The sequence below is a fragment of the Onychomys torridus genome, chromosome 1 (assembly GCF_903995425.1).
Source record: "Onychomys torridus chromosome 1, mOncTor1.1, whole genome shotgun sequence".
Lineage (NCBI taxonomy): Eukaryota > Metazoa > Chordata > Mammalia > Rodentia > Cricetidae > Onychomys > Onychomys torridus.
Genome location: NC_050443.1, coordinates 164,390,563 through 164,408,446, shown reverse-complemented (window position 1 = coordinate 164,408,446; position 17,884 = coordinate 164,390,563). Strand labels below are relative to the sequence as shown.

Below are 17,884 nucleotides of genomic sequence, written 5' to 3'. Positions count from 1 at the left end.
ATTCTATGGACCTTATCTTATCATTTAATGATAATTTTTCTTCCTTATATAGTGTCTGAGTAACTACAACTTCACTCTGGAGAGTTAGTGTTCTATCCATTAAATATTCATATTTACTATCAATAAAATCAATTTTGGGTACAAGCTTGCTTTGTAAATTCTGGTTAGCAGATTCCAGAGAGAGAATATTTTTATGTAAGTCCTGGTCAGCAGATTCCAGAGAAAGAGTCTTTTTCTGTAAGCCTTCATTGCTATCTTTTAAAGCCCGTAAATCCTGGTTAGCAGATTCCAGAAAGAGAATCTTTTTCTGTAAGCCTTCATTGCTATCTTTTTTTTTTTAAATAAATTTTATCATTTTTATTTATTTATTATGTGTACAGTATTCTGCCTGCGTTCCTGCAGGCCACAAGGTCTCATTACAAGTGGTTGTGAACCACCATGTAGTTGCTGGGAATTGAACTCAGAACCTCTGGAAGAGCAGTCGGTGCTCTTAACCACTGAGCCATCTCTCCAGCCCTCATTGCTATCTGTTAAAGCCTATAAATCCTGGTTAGCAGATTCCAGAAAGAGAATCTTTTTCTGTAAGCCTTCATTGCTATCTTTTAAAGCCTGTATCAGTCCCAATAATGACTCGTCTTTGTTCTTATTATTAAACCAGTGTTTGAACACTGTGTGAATTATTACAATGAATGTCAAAATGGTACAGGCCAGATATACCTTATGGAGGTCGTATATTTCCAGGAGAATGTCATTCATCACACAGGCAAAAAGGTTTTTAAATCCTTGTGAGGTAATGTTGTCAGCCATATTACAAGAATTACTCAAAATTTGTTAGTCAGTTTTAAGGTGTAAAATTATCAAGTACTTTTACTTGAAAGAGGCTTACCTTTCTGTGGTTTTGGGGAATGCAGTAGCACTTTTCAGCCAGTAGGAGGCGTTGGTATAGCTCCAAAGCAAGGCCTGCTGGCGACCTTGGCTGGCTGCAGCTGAAGGCAGGAGCCAAGATGGCGGGGAGCTGGCACTCAGGGAGGAGTGGGAACGCCTCACTCACAGTGGTTTTCGCTGGTCTAGGGGCTAAGCTATGGAACTGAGACCGGACTAGCTGTTCCCTTTTTTGGGAATGGAACGGTGTAGGTCCCCTGGTTAAATGGAACTTTGCAGTGGGTTTAGGTACCCGCCAGCCGGGGAGCAGGCTGAGGGTGGGAGCCGCCCAGGCTTTGGAATTTGCCCCACGTGAACGCCAGATATTGGTGAAATTATTAAGGCCACTCCACGTAGTTAAAAGGGAGGTTTATTTTGTGGGATAACTTACAAATGAAGGGATAGGTTACAGGGTCTGGGAACGGTATGGTGCAGTCCGGCGGTGTTCTCTGGAGAACTCTGCTCGGTCTACCTCCAGTGTCCAGGGTCCAGGAACCAAGAGAAGCCTCTCCTCTCGATCTTCAGCATCCTCCCTCAGCCCCACCTTGTAGGCATGACAATTACTGAAGCCTCAATGGGGGTTGGAACTTCCAGGCCAAGGCTGGGATGGCTACCCACTGCAGCCCTCTCCTCTTAGGCAACAGGAAAATCTTTGTGGGCCTTTTGCCTTTAGGAACTCAGATTTTAACTCCATGGAAAGCTGTATAGCCTTTGTTGATATGGAGAGAAGGGAGGGAAGAGGAACACAGAGAGAGACAGAGATAGGAAGGGTGAATATGCCAGATAGAGGCTTGTGGATTCAGTGAGTGTCAGGAAGATTTTGGAGAAAGAGTGAGTGAAGAGTTGGGAAATTACCTCAGTCGGCAGAATGTTTGCCTTATAGCACATGAAACTGAGTGGTCCCCACTACACATAGACAAAGCTGGCCATGGTAACATATGCTGTGGAGAAGTGGAAACAGGCAGAGTCCTGGGGTTTACTGTCCATCTAGCCTACTTGGTGAGTTTCAGGCCAGTGAAAGACCCTCTCTCAAAATAGGAGGTGGAAGTCTGGCATTGGTGGCTCATGCCTTTAATCCCAACACTTGGGAAGCAGAGGCAGGTGGATCTCTGAGTTTGAGGCCAGCCTGGTCTACAGAGTGAGTTTCTGGACAGCCAGAGTTACACAGAGAAACCCTGTCTTAAAAACCAAAAACAACAACAACAACAACAACCCAAAAATGAGGTGGATAGCATCTGTAGGGAATGACATCCTAGATTGTCTTTGATATGACATTTCTACACACACACACTCACCTGCACACCCGTGAATGTGTATACACACATTCACCTGCACACCCATGGACATGTACACACACAAAGGAAAGAGCTAAGTACGGATTAATAGCAAGCCGAGTGTATATCCCAGATGTACAGGTTGTTCAGAAGTCTAGTGTACCTATGTATTTTCAGTAAAACTTACATAAAGAAGTGAGAATTAGATAAAATCACTTTGGGTAAATAAAATTACTTTGATAATTGGCTCACTAAAAATTTACTCCACATCCATCATGAGTGTAACTTGTTACTAGAGAAGGTGGTACATTTCTGAAAGTTTGGACAAAAAAACCTGATGAATCCTATCTACAGTTTGAAAGATACAGAAGATCTTTCTAAGTTGTATAGAAATACAAGCCACTCAGAAAAAGCATTTTATTTTTAAAATCTCAGCTTACGAGGTTGATTGAGGTTTACTATAACAGATTTGGATAAGTTTTGACATCCTGTGTGTGAAGCTGTCACAGTGATCGGGATGATGATGAGGAACCTGGTCATTACTTCCCAGAGCTTCATTGTAGCTACTTATTTATTTACTTTGTTGTTTGTTTGTTTGTTTTTGAAACAAGGGTTCGTAGCTTATTCTGACCTCCAACTCCCTGCGTAACTGAGGAAGTCCTTAAACTTGTGATCCTCCTGCCTCCACCTTCCAAGTGTGTTCTGACTAGTGGGCACCATTGCATCTGGCTGAGTCCAGGCTGGTTGTTGGTCCCAGGGTTCCCTGCATGCTAGGCGAGTGCTCTTAGCAGCTGAGCTACAGTCTCATCTCTTTTGTTCCCCTTTATAATCCTTTCCTTGTTGACTCTTTAAAAAAAAAAACTAAAAGCCTTGCCTCTGCTTGGGACTCCTATATTAGGAAAAAAGTAAGAGGTAAAATAAATAATAAAATGTTTTAAAAGGACCAGCAATGGCCAGAGAGATGACTCAGCCATTAAGAGCACTTATTCTTCTTGAAGAGAACTTGGGTTCAATTACCAGCAAAACATCAGTGATTCAAAACCAACTCTAACTCCAGTTTTAGGGTATCCAATGCCCTCTGGCCTCTACAGGCACATGTGCACATGGATGTGGTGTACACATGCACATGGTGTTCACAAACACATGCAGGAACAAACTCATACACACAAAATGTTTCTAAAAGTGTGTTGCAGGGGTAATGAGATAGCTCAGTTGGCAGTAACAGTACTTGCACAGTCCAGGTGACCTATTCAATCATTGGAACCCATGGTGAAAGGAAAGATTCCCGAAAGTTGTCCTCTGACCCCTACATCCACACTGTACTGTACTTCAAACTAAAGCTATTATTATTCATATAGTAAATTATGGAAAACAGAAATCACACACCATTAGAGTTATAAAAGAAATACTACTGGGTGGTGGTGGCGAGCACCTTTAATCCCAGCACCTGGGAGGCAGAGGCAGGTGGATCTCTGTGAGTTCATGGCAAACCTGGTCTACAGATCAAGTTCCAGCATAGCCAGGGCTACACAGAGAAACCCTGCCTTGAAAAACAAAAACAAACAAAAAAGAAAAACTGAAGAAATTTACCCCCAAATTGTGATTTTAGGCTGATGGCATAATTTAGTTGGTAGATTGCTTTGCCTAGCACGCAGGAAGCCCTGGGTTCAATCCACACCACTCTATATTAGGAGTGTGCTGCTGGCACATGGCTGTAACCTAAGCACTCTGGCGGTAGAAGTTGTAGAATCAGAAGTTCAAGATCATCCTCATCAGCATAAAGAGTCCTAGGCCCACCTGGGCTACATTAGACATTGTCTCAAAAAGCAGGGGTAGATTGGCTGGGTTATACCTCCATTGGCAAAGTACTTGCTTAGCAAACATGGAGACCCAAGATCAGTCATCAGAAACCACATAAAAAAGCTGCTAGTGGCAGTGTAACCCAGTACTTGGAAAGGGTCATTTTGGAGATGTAGCTCAGTTGGTAGAGTGCTTGCCTAAGATGCATGAAAACTTGGGTTTGAGCTTCATAAACCTGTAATCCCAGTAGCTAGGTGATAGAGACAGGAAGATCAGGAGTGTGAGGCTATAAATGGCTTCATAGCAGATCCAAAGCCAGCATGAGTTACATTAGACTCTGTTTTGAGGGGATAGGTTTTTTTACATTTTATTTTGTTTATTGTGCATGTATGCATGTGTGTATGTGTGTGATCAGGTATGTGCACAGAGGCCAGAAGAGGAGATCAGATCCCTTGAAGCTGGAGTTACAGGTGTTGGTTAGACCCTGCCTTGTTATGTGAATGCTAGGAGGTCAACTGTGATCTTCATGGCTGCATAGCAATTGTATTTAACCAGGCCAAGTCATTTCTCCAGACTCTGAGAACTTACTGAACTTTTCCCTCAATCCTTGAAAGAGCCTACTGATTTCACATACTATACTTCAGAATAATGCTCAAATCTATATTTATAAGTCATTATACTAACAAATACATAACAGAATAAAACCCAACATCTATAATATAAAAATCATGTTTACACTTAAACTAGGAGAGAATTAAATTGTTAGAGCAGATGAGTAGTTGCGAGCATTGAGACAGTCCAGATATAGTAGGACACACCATCTCCCTCAGCATGGAGCCAGTATCCTCTTCTGATCTCCGCAGACACCTGCACTTAGTGTACACACACACACACACACACACACACACACACACACACACACACACACACATGCTGCAAGCTGCAAAAATATACAAAGTAGGATTTCAGCTGATTATGACCAAGCTAATACCTGGAAGAAGCCAAGGGCCTTCCAGAGGTCAAGCTGAGGTTCAAGGAGCCTTGGTGATATTTGGCTTTTGATTATCAGTCGTTTTCTGCTATGAGTTTCTTGTGTACTATTGTAGCTTTTCCACCATATATTGGGCACCATTTCCCTCTACTAAAGGAATATTTAGATAACCTTCTGTGCTGACAGCTATGCACAGCCAGAACCCTGTAATTATCGTCATTGGCAGCATCCAGCCAGGTCCATCCCCAGACGGAGGAAAGTACCTTATCAGAGACACCTCTGTATTCTCTAAGAACAGACTTAAGCATCCAGACTACCTGTTTGAGAAGGCCTGGCTGATGTGCCAATTTAGCTTAATTTCCTCCTTTCCCAAATCTTACCTCTAGTTCTTTAACTATCACCAGAGGCATCTAGCTGCACACAGGTTGACTACTGACCGAGCACACTTTCCCCTACCCTGTAGAAAAACAGCAGATAGCTTGGATAGATAGCATCCACAGGAAAAAAGAAGACAGTTTTATTTTCTCCCATTGACCTAGCAACTTATAGATTCTTAACCTTTTCTGCCAATCATGTTTAAGATTATAGTTGAGCACATAAGATCCCTCTTCTTAGTTATTACCCAAATTTAGTTAATTCATTAGTCACTTCCCTTTAGGGTTGCAAATGATAATTAACAATTACTGCCCCTCTTTATGATTCTTACCACCCTTCTGTTTGACCCTGGAAGCCTGGTGGTCACTGCCTGAGGAAAATTCTTACCTACCTTTATGACCCCATAGATTTCAAGGTGATCTGGCTTGGCCAGGGGATTGCTATTGCTTGGGTTTATAACTGGATTCCTGGGAGACTTAGGAGGAATGTAGAGAACTTAGAGATGGAGAATGGAGAGGGACAAGGAGGATTTTGACCAGAGAGAACGTGTGGACGAGATGGAAGATAAGGAAGAGTCAGATGGGGAAGTACTAGCTGGGTAAGAACAAGATGATAAGGACCTAGATAAGGCAGAATTGAGACGAGAGAATTAAGATAGAACTTAGAGGGCGCAGTAGATAAATACAGAGAGATCAGACAAGAAAGGAGCTAGGCCCGAGAACAGAACTGAAGCTGTGTAAAGAGGATGTTATGCCAAAGGAATTAAAGTAAGTGGACTATAGAGCTCGGTGTGCTGAGATTCTATTTCCCAAAAATAGTCCTTGCTGTTCATAGTTCTCTCCTGAACCCCTGGGATGTGTAATATTAAGGCTGGTCCCTCTAATGTTATATAAGACACACACACACACACACACACACACACACACACACACATACACACATACACACATACACATACATATACACACACATACATACACACACACACACATACATATACACACCACACACATACACACACACTCACACACACATACACACACTCACACACACATATACACACATACACATACATATACACACATACACACACACTCACACACATACACACATACATATACACACACATACACACACACACACGCACACATTTACACACACACACATACACATACATACACACACACACATACACACACACATACATATACACACCACACACATACACACATACACACACATATACACACATACACTCACACACACATACACACACACACATACATATACACACATACATACACACATACACATACATATACACACACATACACACACGCACACACACGCACACACACATGAATACATTCTTTAGGAAATCCTTTTTTACCCAGGTTGGTGGTGCACACCTTTAATCCCAGCACTCAGAAGCAGAGGCAGGTGGATTTCTGTGAGTTCAAGACCAGCCTGGTCTACAGAGCGAGTAGTTCTAGGATAGCCAGGGCTACACAAAGAAACCCTGTCTCAAAAAATGGAAACAAAAAAAAAAAAAAGAAAAGAAAAGAAAAGAAAAAGAAAACTTTTTTAAAGCATTAGTAGGCAACTGTTCCTTGAGAAGCTTGTGCCCACACATAGGTATGTCTTAATTCTTCTGAGATCCTCGTGCTTGTTTATATTAAAATATATTTTTAAAAAATTTTGAAAGATGGCTGGAGAGATGGCTCAGTGGTTAAGAGCACCAACTGCTCTTCCAGAGGTCCTGAGTTCAGTTCCCAGCACCCACATGGTGGCTGACAACCATCTGTAATGAGATCTGGTACCCTCTTCTGGCCTGCAGGCATACATGTTCTATACATAATAAATAAATAAATCTTACAAAAACTTTTGAAAGACATACTATTTTTAATCGTGTGTGTGTGTGTGTGTGTGTGTGTGTGTGTGTGTGTGTGTGTATGTGTGTGTGTCTGTCTGTGTGGATATATGCCATGTGTGTGAATATATACCACGTGTGTGGGTGCCCATGGAAGCCAGAGGCATTGAGTCCTTTGGAACTGGAGTCATAGGTGGTTGTGAGACACCTGACGTTCTGCTGGGAACTGAACCAAGGTCCTCTGAAAGAGGGATACCTGCTCTTAACCACTGAGCTGTCTCTCCAGCTCTTGTCTTTAATAAAACTTCTAACTTTGCTTTACTATATTTAAAAAAAAAAAAAAAATCAGCCGGGCAGTGTGGCGCACGCCTTTAGTTCCAGTACCCGGGAGGCAGAGGCAGGCAGATCTCTGTGAGTCCAGCCTGGTCTACAGAGAAACCCTGTCTTGAAAAATCATTTAAAAAAATCATCAATAATAGATTGAGGTGTGTAGTGATAGATCAGTTGATAATATGCTTGCCATACAAGTATGAGGACCTGAGTTCAACCTCCATTTGGAAAGATGGAGGAAGGAAGGAAGGAAGGAAGGAAGGAAGGAAGGAAGGAAGGAAGGAAGGAAGGTAGGAAGGTAGGTAGGTAGGTTTGTGTCCATAATCTCAGCCCTGGGGAGGCAGGAGGCAAATCCATGGGGCTTGCTGGCCATCCACTCCCCAAGCCTAGCCTACTCAGTAAGCACCAGGCCAAATAGATACCATCTTAAAGAGAAAGTTGGGGTCATTAACATCCTGTCATGTAAGGAAGAGGTGCTCATGGGGTTCTATTCCTCCTGAGCATCAGTAAGCTGTGTTGTAGCTACTGGTAAGGTGTCTGTGTCCCTGTAAACAACCCTGATGAAACTAACTTGGTCACACATACAAAAACCAAGGAGAAGCTGAGCTAGTTCGGAAGAGGAGAGGGATCAGCAGGAGTGGGAGGGAAGAGAGGGTAAAGGGGTGAGTGTGATTGAATGCTTTCTGTACATGTATGAAAGTGTCATAATGAAATGCATGTATTCATGTATGCTAATAAGAACATTTTGTAAAACAAAATGGATGTATCTGAGGAACCATAGCTTAAGTTGACCTCTGGTCTCCACATTTACTCATTCTTACATACCCAAAAACATACACACAAAGACATGTCTGACCTGCTGAAATTATTTTGTTCAATATCGAAATAAATTTGCACATATGCTGGGTTATCCCCGAGTTGAAGCTTTAGAGCTCTAAACTTGGAACTATCCCAAGTCACTGTGTACTAGCTAAATCTTATCAGTTATAAAAACAGCACTTTGCTAAGGTCTCCATCTTAATCTTCTCTTTCATAAAATTCCATCTATTTATAAAACCCAGATGTTGTAAGAGCAGATGTGGAACCAACAGATAAGTTGATTTTTGTTGTTGTTTTGTTTTTTTAACCCCCATAATGGAAACACCCTTTTGTTGTGGTGGTGGTTGTTGAGATTGCTCCAGTTTACAAAGCCTGCACTCTGTTGGGAGCACTTTTCTAAGCTGTGCATGTGTCCATAGCTCACTCAGTGGTCACAGCAAGTGTCTCGTGTTGCTGGTACTGTTTTCCTCTGGGATGCAGCAAGGACTAGACGTGGACCTAACAGTAGACTTGAAAGGTCATGATTTTACTCATTTCTCAACAAGTACCAGACCTAGAACCATCCCTTGCAGGTTCAAACACCAGCTCGCCATAGAACATTCTTCCAAGGTTCAGATACCAGCTCTCATAAACAGTTGTGAATGATGACGCTATTCATGGTGCTTCATTCATACATGTAACCCCACACTCAGGAGGCTACCCGAGGCAAGAAGATGGCCTGAATTTGAGGCCACCCTGGTCTCTATAATGAGTTCCACACCAGTCTGGACTATAGTGTGAGAGCCTGTCTCAAAAAACAAACCCTGGAGCTGGAGAGATGGCTCTGCAGACAAGAGCACCTGCTGTCCTTGCAGAGGACTGGAGTTTGTGCCCCAGCACGTACATCACATGACTCAGAACCCCCTGAAACCTCCATCCCAGGTACGCCCCCCTCATCGAGGATCGGACCCAGGGCCTTGAGCTTGCTAGGCAAGCGCTCTACTACTGAGCTGAATCCCCAACCCCATCCCAGGCGTTTTTGACCCTCTCTTTTAGCCTCCATCTCTGTCTGTCTGTCTGTCTGTCTGTCTGTCTGTCTCTCTCTCTCTCTCTTTCAAATAAATGTTTGAAAACAAGCCAAAATTATCCAACCAACAATCCCCCAACAACAACAACAGAGTATGACTGATCACAGTTACTTTTTTCCTCTGATTCTGGGTTTCCTATTCTGTGTGACAAGGCTTTTGCAGGGGGTACAACATACATGTCTACTCAGCCCAGGATAGACCTAAGTATAGATATCACCAAAATCCAACTTGGTAAACCAGTGAGTTTTATTGGGGTCACTTATAAGAGTGTGGGTGAGGGGTTACTTATAGCAGCAGAAGTGATTCAGAGACAGCTGTGTCACCAAAGCCCACCCCAGCACAGGCGACAGCTAACAAAAGCTGGAAGCCTGGAACATACCGCAGAGCCTGTGGGCAGCTCAATAGGTTGGAGAATGTCCTTTCCAAGTGACTCTCTGGTCTAAACCTCTTTCAGGCAGTTGAGCTGGTTTTGCTTCTTCAGGCAGCTCGTCTGGTCTCTGGGTCTTCTTTGTAGCTTGGCCCATCTAAGAGACCTTTTAGTAATTTGGCTTGTTTACTGCTGCAGGTAGGGGCCTAGGGAATCTGGTCAGTTTCAGGGACTTCCTACAGCTGTTTTGAGTTGTTTACCTTCTTGCTTAAGGAGCTTCCCTGCAGGATGGAATGTTTGAATCTCAGAGGAAACTATTACACAACATCTATCTGTATGCTATATTATATATAAACTTTGTCCAGTGCCTGATACTTTGTAAACACTCCACATATTTATCTCTGTAACCAAATGGTCTTTAAGAACATAGTTTAGAGGCTGGGAAGTTGGTTCAGTGGGTAAAATGCACAAGCCTGAAGACCAGAGTCAGCAGCACCTGCATTAAAAAGCCAGGTACGACTCTATGTGCTTGTAATCCCGTGCTGGGGAGATGGAGACAGGAGGATCCAGAGGCTTGTCTTGCCATTAATTTAGTCAACCAGTGCATTCCAGGTTTAATAACAGACCCCATGTCAAAAAAATAAGGTGGGAGGGGCCAGCTAGATGGCTCAGCAGGTAAAAATGCCTGCCTTTAAGCCTGATAACCTAAGTTCAATCCCTGGGACCCACGGCAGAAGAAGAGAGTCAGCTTCCACAAATTGTCCTCTGACCTCCATAAGCATGCACTCATATACTCACACATAAATTAATACAATTTTTTTAAAAAAAGGTGCTGAACAGTAGAGAAAGAAGTCCATCTCTGGTCTCTGTGTGCACATACATGGGCATATGTACTTGTACAAATGAGTGCATGTGTGCGTGCATGTAAACACAGCAAAGACAAAAACATATGTGAATATCTGCCTTCTGTTGTTCATCCAGGGAGTACTTGTACTGTTCTGTCTCTTGTAAATGGCATGATTACAGTACACATGTGGTCTGGAGACCACAGCTGTCAGGGGGTGTGCTCACTGTGCATTCTGTAATTTTTCTCCCCCTGTGAGTGTGTTTGTAAAGGAGAGTTTGGTCGGGGAGTGGATGCTCTCTATTGGTTCACTTTGCAGGTCATTTAATGTAAGCTAGAGGAGCCAAACAGCTCATTCCTAGATTGAAACATGATCATTCTCTATCTGGAAAGATTATTTGTCCTATTTGGCTGGATGTATGGTTTTAGGTTTATAAAGATGCACATGGAGCAAGAAGGGATGCCACCTCAGCCGGTAGGAGTGCTGGGAGGTTGAGGGCAGCCTGGTCTACATGGTTCCATGCCACCCAAGTGTAACCCTTGCTAGTAGGGAAATGGTAAACATGGCAGCCAAGTTACTCTCACATTGCCACCCTTATATGGGTTTTTGTGAGTGTGCTTGTGCACAGGCTTGTCAGTGTTAGGTCATTCCTCAGGAGCTGTCCCCTTCATCCTTTTAGACAGGGCCTCTCATTGGCCTGGGCTTGCCAAGAAGGCTTAGCTGACTAGTCAGCAGCAAGCCCCATGGGTCCACCTGTCTCCTACTCACCCAACCTGGGGTGACAAGCATGCACACCACACTAGACATTTTCCATGGGCTTTGGGGACCTAACTCAGGTAGGTCATTATGCACTCTTGGCCAGCTGAGCTATCGCTTTATCTTTGTGTATTAAATGACTATAGAAACGAAGTTTTGGAGTCCATTATCAGGGGAGGAAAGGAGAAGGCAGAGAAGGAGAAGTGACTACTTCAATGGCAAGGGAGAAGTTAGAGAAAGAAAAACATTCCTGGAGAAAGTAGTTGCCCTTACTTGAGGACGGTTTACAGTAGAAGGTTGGTACAAGCTCTGTTTGGTTTTGTAATGGTGCTATCCCGAGACGTGTCTCCATTCCTCATGTCTGTGTTTGTGTCAGGGCCTTGACAGATCTGTCTTCTTTCCTTCCACAGTCCTCAGGCTTTCTACCAACGCAGGCCAGTGGAAGGAAGCAGCCAGCAAGGTGACGCATGCACTGGTTAACATCAGGTAAGGACTGAGAAGCTCCTGTAGAGCGCTCACTCATCCTGAGGTTGATTGCACCTTCCCAAGGAGAATGCTCTGAGCACCACTGCTATTTTCAGCCCTGATATCTGGAGGAGTGGGAGAAGTTGTCACACTTGATGGAGAAAAGCAGGGGTGCATGAGGCTTTCATTGTGTCATTGAAAGAGCTCAAAGTGCCAGCTGTTCTGGGAATTTTCTACCCAAGAAATGGTCGCAGGCGCTTTGCAGGCACGTTAGCTGCCAAAGTGTTCTTTATGCATAAGCTACCTCAGAGCCTCCCCTGGGGGTTTCCTTTGCTCTGCACCTTGGTAGCTTCGTGGGGATCTAGAACTTTCACATTTTACTGTAAGTAGGTATTTCTATTTGTGGTAAACACAGGCAATCAAAAACCCTGGGGCTAAGTCATTTTTAGTTCCTTATGAAATAGCAAAAGGAACGCTGTATATGTTGGGTAGAGTTGTGTCAGACGCGGGGTTCACAGGGTCACGAGGAAGCAGTACTCACAGAGGCAGTGCTCTCTAAGTGGGGAGGAAAGGGGCTTCAGTGTTAGGTCTCAGCTTGACTTTCATTGTTTCCTCCCATTGTGCCGATGATTTTCCCTTTTCTCAACAGTTAATTGAATTGTTTTTGCAAATAATCAAGAAGTTAACATTGAATAAAAGAGGCAAACCCAGCAGATGGGGAACTTGATTTAGCTCCAGATGTAAGGCTTGCCAGACACTCCAATAATAGTAATGCATATTTACAACTTTGTATAGATTCTAATGTGTGAGAGAGCAGGGTGTGATGTTTATTCCTATCCTTCTTTCTCTCTTTCTTTTAAAGTAAAATGTCTTGTCTCTGAAATGATTTACTACAGTGTGTGTCACAACTGGGAATAAGAAGAAAGCTGTGAAATATGTGTGTTGAGTGGGCTGGGACGAGGGAGCATGGGGTGAGATGAGCTAACAAGACTGCGGTGAAGGTCGGACTGCTTACCTGCCTCCAGAGACATTTTGCAGCAAACACATTTATAAACCTCACCAATAGATGCATATCTGCACCTAGCAGGCATTCAAGACATGTGTGAGTCCTTACGATAAATGTGAGTTTCTAAAGGAGTTTGGCATTACAAACTCTTCTCCCAAGTTCTGCCTTGTGACCCAAGGGCAGTAAGACAGACATGGGTGTCTGAATGCAACATCAGGTGCTGGACTAGAGTATGAAGTACATAAGAATGTAATGCTTGCTCTGTCTGTTTATCGTGTATTTACACAGGCTTTCTAGGCAGCTCCTTTTCATCCGGGGCCTGTTTGCTTTATCTTCTACTTAGTTGCTTTTGCTTTCAATGGTTTCTGCCTTGGCTCTGTCCTTATTCGTCCCAAGGGCCTCCAGGCAGCTGATGTAAGTTTCTCTGCCTTCTCTGAATAAGTGAAAGAACTGGGATGAGCCTTGGAAAAAATGCTAGTATCCGTGGCCGATTCCCTGCCTTCGCATGACTGCCATACCTGGCCTTTCCTTCTCAGTTCTCAAACTGGGCCTCCTGCAGAGAATAAGCACATCATCTTCACCGTGGCTAATTAAGTATTTGACTGAAGAAGCAAGGACCCAGTCAACTTCCTCAAGAGATTATTGGAAAGATGTGTTGGGCTCTTATCACACTAAGTCCAGACCAGGAACACATACTGATGCTGCTAAGAACAGTTTACCTTCGTTCCTTCCAGATATCTCTCCACTTACCAAATGTCAGGCTTGGGGGTTCGTCCATATGCCGTCTTCTCTCATCTTTTAAGCTTTAAACTTTGTAGAGTATGTTATATGCTTCTTAAAATACCCTTGTTTTTCCTACCTTGAGGCAGATGGTCATAGCACAGGCTGGCTTTGAACTCAGTATGTAGCCAAGGGTGACCTTGGACCCCTGTTCCCATTCCCACTGCTTCTACTACTGAAGTGCTTTTGTCACCACGCCTGCGGCAAAATACAAACTAATTCTCAATGACATAGTGAGTTTGGAAGACCCTGCTTTTGTCATGAGGCAAAGCTGTGAGCCCAAGCTTTCTTTCTGGATGTAGTAGTCCAGGTTCACAGATGCCTCATGCTGTTCTGTCTTTCCCCATGGGCTTGAAGGCTGGGATAAAACTGAGTGAGAAACTCAGAGATCCACATACTTCTGCTTCCCAAGTGCTGGGATTAAAGGTGTGCACCACTACCGCCACCACCACCACCAATTCCCAAGCTCTGGTGATCCATATGCCTCAGTTTCCCGAGTGTGGCATGCATGTCCCACTGGGTCTGTTCAGCCCCTTTGAGGAAACATTTTATGTAGCTGAGACTAGTTTCAGATTTACTTCGTATTAGAGGCTGTCCTTGAATATCTAATCCCTCTGCCTCTATTCCTGTTCCCCCAGTCCCCCTCTACCCCCATCACACTAGAGTCATACAGCGCTGGAGATAAAGCCCAGGATTTGGGCATGCTCGGCAGGCACTCTGCTGCTGAGCTCGGATTCATATATACAAATCAAATAAGGGCCCAGCTTTTCTTTCTCATATATGGAAGCACGGTTTCATCAGCACCTACTCTGCCCTTTTTTGAGAAAATATCAGCTTTGATTCTAGGATTTTTTTTAAGGAGGTTCCTGGGAATGGAACTCAGGCCTCATGCATGTTAGGTGAGCCTTCTCCAGCTGACTTCCACCTTCCTAAGCAGCTCTGACTTCTCATCTTCAGTCAGAGTGACTCAGGGAAAGACGTAGTTTCTCTGAAGTTTTTGATGAATGTCCCCTTGGTTTTGCTTTTCAGTGCTCATTCAAGTGTGGCTTATGAGACTGTATAATAAAATGGGTGATGGCAGAGACTGTAGACTCAAGTGTCTGAATTTTGAGTCCCAGATCTATTCTTCCTTTGGGAAAGTGTTTCAGCCACTCCTCGCTTGAGTTTTCTTAGCTAAAGTGAGGCTAGTCATGAGCCTGAGTCATTAATAAGATTATTAAATGGCACATCCACAAATACGTAACTAATATATTATAAAATTTTGTCCTGAACCAGGTGGTGGTGACTCACACTTTTAATCCCAACACTTGAGAGGCAGAGGCAAGTGGATCTCTGTGAGTTTGAGGCCAGCCTGGTCTACAGAGTGAGTTCCTGGACAGCCAGGGTTACACAGAGAAACCCTGTCTCAAAAACAAAACAAAACAACAACAACAGAATATCTGTCCTGATTGTACAAGTATACCAGTCTTATAGTCTCAGTTGTGACTGATCTTGGGGAGAACGCAGTCACAAAATTAAAGCCCCTTTCATATCCAGTTTTATTCAGTCTCTGTCCCTACTTGTGTGAACCTGGTGGGACAAAAATATAAAATCATTAGAGGCAGTGCAAGAACCTCAAGTGTCAGCCTGTTCCTGTCCATCAGTGACAGGAAAATAACTTGGGGAGCATTTGTGTTTTCCCTCACTTAGAGTCCTCGGAAGAGGTGTTTGACCTAGTTTGGTTGAGAGGTTTGCCTTCTTCTCTGCTATGATAAAAGAATGTCCTAAATGATTATGCATGTGACTGAGAAGGTATTAACCATTGTATTCTTATCCCTGCTCAGAGGGAGTCCAAGGATCTTGCGTTTTCTTCTTATAAAAGTATTAGTCTGGGGCTGGAGAGGTGGCTCTGAGGTTAAGAGCACTGGCTGTTCATCCAGAGGACCTGGGTTCAATTCCCAGCAACCACATGGCTGCTAACCGCTATTTCTAACTCTGATACCCTTATATAGACATTCATGCAGGCAAAACACCAATGCACATAAAATAGATAAATTTTTTCTTTTTATTTATTTTTATTTTTATTTTTTTCAGAGCTGAGGACCGAACCCAGGGCCTTGCGCTTGCTAGGCAAGTGCTCTACCACTGAGCTAAATCCCCAACCCCGTGATAAATTTTTAAAAAAATATTGATCTGTAGTTTTCATGTGATGTTTTTGTTTCAACATCTGAGTTGTAATGGAACTGTGGAATAAATTGGTATGTGTTTCTTCACCTTTTGTTTTTGGAAGAGTTTGTAAAGGATTAATACTAGTTCTTTAAATGTTTGGTAGAGCCAGGTGGTGGTGGTGCATGCCTGTAATCCCAGCACTTGAAGGCAGAGGCAGGCAGATCTCTGTGAGTTCGAGGCCAGCCTGGGCTACAGAATGAGTTCCAGGAAAGGCTCCAAAGCTACACAGAGAAACCCTGTCTCGAAAACTAAAAAAAAAAAAAAAAGTTTGTTAGAATTTATTAGAACCTGATGGAGTTGGGGATTTAATTCAGTGGTAGAACGCTTGCCTAGCAAGTGCAAGGCCCTGGGTTCGATCCTCAGCTCAAAAAAAAAAAAAAGAAGAAGAAGAAATAGAACCTGATGTTCTTTTCACGAATCATGGGGGTTTTTTTGTTTTTTGTTTTTTACTATTTTATGTTATTTATATTATTTTATATACTGTTGTGTATAAGGGTGATTTGCCTGAAATTTCTGTGCACTGTACATGTGACTGGTGCCCATGTAGACCAGAAGAGGGCATCAGTTCCCCTGGAACTGAAGTTACAGCCGTTCCGAGTTGCCATGAGATTGCTAGGAAGGAATCCTTAGTCCTTTAGAAGACCCATCCAGTCAAGTCAGCACTCTCAACCATTGAGCCGTCTCTCCAGCCCCAGAAGTAGTATTTTTGATAAGTGATTTAATCCTTTTACTTATTATAGATCTCTTCAGAATGTTCTTCTTGCACTAGTCTTATTATCTTTAACTATGTGGGTTTCTGTCTACGGCTGTGTGAGCATGAGTATCGCCAGCTCTGTAGAATCCAAGGCCTTTGCACACACATGGACATCCATGCACCATTAAAAGTAAACACATCCTTTAGAACTTTCATTGAAGTCTGAGGGGACTGGGCATGCAGCTCAGTTGGTAGAGTACTTTTTTTTTTTCCTTCCGAGACAGGGTTTCTCTGTGTAGCTCTGAGCCTTTCCTGGAACTCACTTGGTAGCCCAGGCTGGCCTTGAACTCACAGAGATCTGCCTGGCTCTGCCTCCCGAGTACTGGGATTAAAGGTGTGCGCCACCATACCTGGCATGTTTTCTTACTCTTTTATGTTTCATCTATTTGTACCTTTCTAAAATATTTGTGATAGCTGGATCTGGATTCTTCCTTTCTTTTTTGCAGATAGAGTCTCACTGTATCCTTTTTTTGTTTGTTTGTTTGTTTGTTTGTTTGTTTGTTTTTCAAGACAAGGTTTCTCTGTAGCTTTGGAGCCTGCCTGGACTAGCTCTGTAGACCAGGCTAGCCTCGAACTCACAGAGATCCACCTGCCTCTGCCACCATCGCCCGGCTCACTGTAGCCTTGACTGTCCCTGAATTCTGGGTAGACCAGGCTGGTTGGCTGGTTTTAAACTATAGAAATCTGCCTCCTGAGGGTTGGGATTAAAGGTGTGCATTGTCGTGTTCTTTGAGTAGTTAGATTCCTTATCCGGTCCAACAGTTTCTGCCTTCTAATTTGAATTATATTCACATTAACGTTATTGACTCAACTGGATTTCATCTGCTCCTGTATTTCCTTTTCCTTTTCTTTTTTCTTTGTTGTAATTGTTTAGCTGTACTAGGGGTTGAAATGAGGGCCTCACATCCACTAGGGAAGTATTATACTGCTAAATTCTACCTCCAGCCCTCTTGTTACTTTTTGTTTTTGTTTTTTTTTTTTTTTTTTAGTTTCTCGAGACAGGGTTTCTCTGTGTAACTGCCGTGTCTGTCCTGGAACTCGTTCATTAGACCAGACTGGCCTTGAACTCACAGAGATCCGCCTGCCTCTGCCTCTTGAGAGCTGGGATTAAAGGTGTGTGCCACCACCGCTCAGTCCTCTTTTTGCTTTGTAAAAAAGATTTATTTAGGGCTAGAGAGATGGTTCAGAGGTTAAGAGCACTGGTTGCTCTTCTAGAGGTCCTGAAGTTTAATTACCAGCAACCACATGGTGGCTCA

At 43.3% G+C, this 17,884-nt stretch overlaps 1 protein-coding gene across 4 annotated transcripts in view; it reads left to right on the top strand.

Moving 5' to 3' along the window:
* The window catches only part of Armh3 (armadillo like helical domain containing 3), a 202,267-nt gene that overhangs the window by 111,410 nt on the left and 72,973 nt on the right, over window positions 1-17,884 (top strand). For all 4 annotated transcript variants that reach the window (XM_036171070.1, XM_036171061.1, XM_036171079.1 and 1 more), the window contains one exon: window positions 11,826-11,901. In XM_036171070.1, coding sequence (XP_036026963.1) covers window positions 11,826-11,901 — 76 coding nt within the window. The remainder of the gene's footprint in view (window positions 1-11,825; window positions 11,902-17,884) is intronic.